This window comes from Nannobrachium achirus, assembly GCF_963921795.1.
Source record: "Nannobrachium achirus genome assembly, chromosome: 11".
Lineage (NCBI taxonomy): Eukaryota > Metazoa > Chordata > Actinopteri > Myctophiformes > Myctophidae > Nannobrachium > Nannobrachium achirus.
Window position 1 is genome coordinate 22039261 of NC_137820.1, and position 6000 is coordinate 22045260.

General features: G+C 49.4%; 1 protein-coding gene across 1 annotated transcript in view; it reads left to right on the forward strand.

Annotated features, from left to right (window-relative positions):
• The window catches only part of otud7a (OTU deubiquitinase 7A), a gene marked incomplete at its 3' end in the record, with an annotated part of 50178 nt that extends 44556 nt beyond the window's left edge, over positions 1 to 5622 (forward strand). Inside the window, exons 9-11 of the mRNA XM_080737694.1 lie at positions 288 to 402; positions 3290 to 3374; positions 4015 to 5622. Of these exons, the coding sequence (XP_080593820.1) occupies positions 288 to 402; positions 3290 to 3374; positions 4015 to 5622 (1808 nt within the window). The remainder of the gene's footprint in view (positions 1 to 287; positions 403 to 3289; positions 3375 to 4014) is intronic.
• Between the last annotated feature and the right edge of the window lie 378 nt (positions 5623 to 6000).

Consider the following 6000-nt stretch of genomic DNA (forward strand, 5'->3'; position numbering starts at 1 on the left):
TCTCAAAATATTTAGTTCCAGAGACCCCCCAGAAGCAACATTTTAGTTACAAATGTTCGCTTAAAAATTACATATATTCAAAGATTTGCACAGATTTTCACGACTTTTCAAAAATAGCAGATCTACAAGCTTGCAGCACGGCACGCTGTGAGCTTGTATATCTGCTATTTTTCAATAGCTAAAGTTTAAAATAATTAGGGCCCCTCCACCTTGGGCCCTAGTAACTCAGTCCCACTTTTCCCCCCCTTGTGATGCCCCTGCCCTGATCCTCTCCTCTTGTCTTCCAGCTGTTATCCCTCTGACCGACTCTGAACACAAGCTGCTAGCGCTCCACTTCGCCGTGGACCCTGGGAGAGACTGGGAGTGGGGGAGAGATGACAACGACAATGCCAAACTAGCCAAGTAAGTCCCATAGCACTGGGGCCGCTCATCTTTGGTTTCTGCCAAAGCAGACCCTCCGAAAGAGAGAACAAGTACCAGAACCACGTGCATACCAAAAACATCTCTCTCTATGTGCATGCAAGGGCCTATTTGATTACATTTGTACACTCTTAGCCCCATATAGAACCTCATCCTCTGCTGGCGATCTGTTTTTACTGGTAGCTCCGTGCTCGCCGACTACGGTTTTCCTTAGACCGGCACGAGAAAAGTATACACCGGCACTTGGAAAACAGTTTAAATCGCTTATTTAATCAGCCTGCCATGTTTTCCCATTCAACCCAGAAACCCGCCGGCCGCAGTTGCCAGTACTGCTCTCTATTCTGCTACAATGCGAAGGGAGCAGTACTTGCCCGGATTTAATGACACCTAAATAAGCGATTTAAACCGTTTTCCGGATGCCGGTGTATACTTTTCTAGTGCCGGTCTACGGAAAACCGTACTCGGCGAGCATGGAACTACCCTTATTTTTTGGATTTATGTCCGCGAAAGTGGTTTCCCCCGTCGCCGTTCCTCGACAGCGGGCGGATGGTTCCATAGGACCTCACCACGGAGCTAACAACAGATCGCCAGCGGAGGGTGAGGTTCTATAAGGCAGGGGTCTTCAACAGGGGGTCCGGCAAAGAGTTTTGGTGTAGAGGGGAAAAAGAGAAGACAGAGTGAAAGGTCAAATTTATTAAGTATTGACGGTTCAAGTGGTTAAATATCTGAAAACACAAATTGACATGAATCCAAAATACACTCATGATTGTGCTGTCAAACAATGAAACTACTGTATATGGAATCTATGAAAAGGTTGTGGGGGTCCCTGCTTCATCTCTCTCTCAACTAAGGGGTCCTTGGCCTGAAAATGTTGAAGACCCCTGCCCTGCTATAAGGGGCAAGTACACTCTCACAAAGTTACAAAGGAATAGATTAACACACAGTATGTATACAGTATATATTTATACTTAAGGCTCCATTGTGTCTGTATAAGTTCACTGTGAGGGATTTAGGCCTGATCATGGGCTCCAGGCTCCCAGGTCACTTCAAAGAGCGACGCAGAGAACAAATTGTGAGCCGTGTCAGTCATCCATAGGGTTTCCCAGGAAAAGAGTGTGCTAAAGCAGCATTCCTCCCGCCAGTCCGGATTGGCCTCGGTGTTTAGGAATGAGTTTATGTAAGGGTATCCGTTTCACATTCCTGCCAGTCAGGTGGTGTACTTATCCCGGGAAGGTATGTACATTCTTAAGGGTACAGTTATGAAGCATTTTGAACAATAACTGTTTTGTATTTTGCGAAATAACATCCACAATTACAACCGTCATTATGTCACCGATTAATTAGATTGTTAATTATGTGTTCGAATTGTGTATTGTGAATTTAAAGCCTGGGGTAGAAGACAGTCTTAGCTTTTCAAATAGTAGCTTGAGTGTTTAAGTTGGTTATTTGTTTGATCATTGTTTGTGTGAATTGTTATGTCGGTGAATTTTTTTTTGTTAAATGAAATGTAAAAGTGTCCTGGAATTTAAAGAAAATCTTGCCGGTGTTGTCGAATGGCTCCAGAGAGAAAATAATACTTGTCATCAAACAATGGCACATTGTAAGGCAGATTTATACACTGGAAATGGCAGATCCACCAAGCTGACGACACATTGCATTGCAACGTGTTGCAATGCAATGTGCCGTCAGCTTGATACATCCATTTCTTTCGGCGACGCTGTCATAACGATGGTGTATACATTTAACATAAGTTCTTTAGGACAGTGGTTCTCAACCAGTGGTCCTCAGATAAATGATGCAGAATTGGTAACTAAATGGGCCCTTATAGATCTTTCAACTCTTGAATCTTGACAGTGTAAAATGTCACGTTCTCAAGAGATTATTGTTTAACACCTACATTACTTAATTTACAAGAAGTCTACACAATTAGAGAATGTCGAAGAATTGTTATTCTGATTGACCTGTTATCTCTCCTATGGCACCAGTGCCACGTAATAGAATCGTGGACAAAATCCTATCCAACAATAACAAAATATTCAAATAGGTTTTGGGGTCTGAGAGGCTAAATCTCGTCAAACTAGCCCTTACCCGTTCAAAGATATGAGCTCCAAAATGATGTGCAGTGTGTGGGTTATGGGATGTGCACTGTGCATACAGTATATGAGGGATGGAAAGTAACTTTAACTGGTGCTTGCATGATAATATGTAGGAGCATCAATGTAAGAAATACCCGTTTCGTTTAATGGCTACCCCCCCCCCATCCCCCCCCCCCCCCCCCCCCCCAGCCCACCCACCCACCCGCCTGCGCACACACCCGCCTGCCTGCACACACACACACACACACACACACACACACACACACACACACACACACACACACAGAGAGAGCTGGTTAAACATGTTGCCTCATGCTAGATGCAGAATAGATGTGCCTCAAGCTAGATGCAGAATAGATAGTAGATACACCATAAAAATGCTAATATACAGCATACGATTTGTGAAAGTGACAAACGGGCTTCACAGTTATGTCAGGTGTGTTCATATGCTGATGGTGATGCGATTTCAGATCAATTGCTCCAGCCACCGAGGAGAAACGCTGAGACAGACAGACAGACACTCACTCACTCAGACATTCGCAAAATTATAGTATAGATGGTGGTCCGTGGCTCAAATGCCAAATGGATAATGGGCCTTGGCATGAATAAGGTTGAAAAGCACTGCTTTAGGAGGTTCATCACATGACATGTGTTAACCCTGGATGTGCTTGGTTGTGAGAGGGTCATCACATGACTGGGTGTTAAGCCCTGGAGGTGGCTGCGGGAGCTTCATCACATGACTCAGTGTTTAACCTCTGGATGTCTCTCTGTAGCCTCATCCTTTCCCTGGAGGCCAAACTGAATCTGCTGCACAACTACATGAACGTAACGTGGATCCGGATCCCGTCTGAAACCAGGGTAATGACGTTGTGTGCCGCATGTAACGTTTCACGTGTGTCACATTTGATTTGGCTCACTCGTGGACGCTATGCTCCAGATGTGCTTTAAATCATACGGTCCCTGCAATTTTGTTTTATTGTCAGGATGTTATTATGTTCTCAGTATCCCCACAAAGTCTGTCGTGAGAGCGGACACGTAAACAGCGGCAAGCACAAGCATGTGTTTGATTTACGAGTTTGTTGGAATCGGGTTTACAACCTTGTAGGAAATCCATGAAAGGCTCTGTTGGTTATGTAGATACAGTACCGACGTTCAGAATGTTCCTTCAATCAAGATGCTGTGAAAATGTTGCTGATAACGGCACATTTAAGCAGTGTCAATTAAATTAACACTAGTCTATATCGAGATGGTGATTATGATTTGTTTTCCAAAGCAATGGGTGTAGGTTTGTTAGCAGCCATCTTGCCCGAGTTCTAGACCTAGGTCTCGGAATGTCTGGCTATTAGTGTATAGGCTTATAGTTTTTGCTTTACTGAGTACAGCATTCTACTATATGTGTGGTCTTTTGTTTCTCACTGTGTGTGTGTGTGTGTGTGTGTGTGTGTGTGTGTGTGTGTGTGTGTGTGTGTGCGTGTGCGTGTGCGTGTCCTTGCTCCAGGCTCCCCTGGCTCAGCCGGAGTCGCCCACGGCCTCCGCAGGTGAGGATGTCCAATCACTGGCCGAGTCCATGGACTCTGATCGCGAGTCTGTCGGCAGCAATTCCAACGTCAACACCGGGAAGCCCAGCGGCAAGGACAAAGACAAGGACAAGCAGCGCAAGGACAAAGACAAGAACCGGGCCGACTCGGTGGCCAACAAACTGGGTAGCTTCAGCAAAACCCTGGGCATCAAGCTGAAGAAGAACATGGGGGGTCTGGGTGGCCTCGTGCACGGCAAAATGAACAAGTCGAACTCTGGCACCACCCGCAATGGCGACAACGGCGGGGAGAAGATGAAGAAGAAAGAGTCAAAGAGCGTCAAGGGAAGCAAGGAGGAGTCAGGCCAATCAGGCCAGTCCGGCCAATCAGCCAGCTCCACCTCCTCCGAGAAGGCCACCAGCCCCTCCCCTACGGACCAAGACAGGCCCTCTGGCTCCTCCCCCACCGAGCGAGCGGACACCGTGGGGAGGATCCCGGGGGGAGACAAGACCCTGGACAACTGGAAGTACAGCACCGATGTCAAGCTCAGCCTCAACATTCTGCGGGCCGCCATGCAGGGCGAGCGCAAGTTCATCTTCGCGGGCCTCCTCCTCACCAGTCACCGGCACCAGTTCCACGAGGAGATGATCAGCTACTACCTGAGCAGCGCCCAGGAACGCTTCAGCCAGGAGCAGGAGCAGAGGAGGAAGGAGGGCGATAAGAAGCCCCCCTCGGCCACCGGTGCCAACGCCAACGCCTTGAAGAAGCCCGAGCACGAGGGCGTCTTCCAGAGGGAGCGGTCGGACAGCTCCCCTCCCGAGAGCTGCTCGCCGGTCCTGCCGCACCACGGCCACGCCTACAGCCACAGCTCCCAGGCGCCGCTGGGCCTCAAGATGCAGGGCCGGAACAGCCCCACCCCTGCGGCCCCGCTGGTACCCACTTCTGTTCCGCCTCTCACCCCGCCCCCAGCCGCCCACTACACCTCACACCCGGCCCCTGTCTCGGCCCCGGTCCCTTACGCCTCCCCTATTATTGGTGCTAAGAGACCGGGGCCCGTCCCAGTGTCCGCCCACTACAGCCATACACCACCCATCCAGAGGCACAGCGTGATCCACCTGCGAGATGTCAACGTGCAGTCCTCCAGCTTCCAGGATGAGCCCTATAAGCCCGTGGTGGGCAGCCTGAAAACATGCGCCACCTACCCCCAGCAGAACCGCTCGCTGTCCTCGCAGAGCTACAGCCCCGCCCGCCTGTCGGGGGTCCGCACCATCAATGCCATGGAGACACTGTCCTACAACATGGCGGGCGAACACAAGTCCCACACCTACACCAATGGGTTTGACGCTGGGGACATCCGGGACTGCCTGGAGTTCGCCGACGAGGACCCCTCGGCCCACACCTGTTTCAGCCAGGACAAAACCAAAGGGCGGATCCCCGGGGGTCCTCTGTACTGCTTTCAGCAACGCCGCTGCAAGCGGGAGAACTGCTCCTTTTATGGCAGGCCGGAGACAGACAACTACTGCTCCTACTGTTACCGAGAGGAGGTCAAACGCAGGGAGAGGGAGAGCAAAGTGTACAGGCCCGCGTAGCCTGCCGACCACACTCCACATTTAGCCTAACATGTAACGGCATACATTTTCCTACTCTGTTGAAGAACACTCCCCTTTGTGTCCCAGTTACTCATCTCTCGTTAGTAAAGAATACTACTTTATGATGTGGGAAGCAGAACTGGAAACAGTGAGCAGCTTTGGCCAGATGTTGTACTATTTCTGTGTTTTCTCTGTCTCATTGAATTTAAGCCTGATCTATATTTCGTTGCACAGCGGTGTCGCGAACCAAAAGTAGTCCGATGTGCAAGCTCACAGTGCGCTGTGGATGCAACGCTGTGAGCTTGTACATCTGCAATGTTTGGCATCCGACCACTGTACTGTTGTATGACGGGGCATAAATTCAGCATTAGTCTTTTA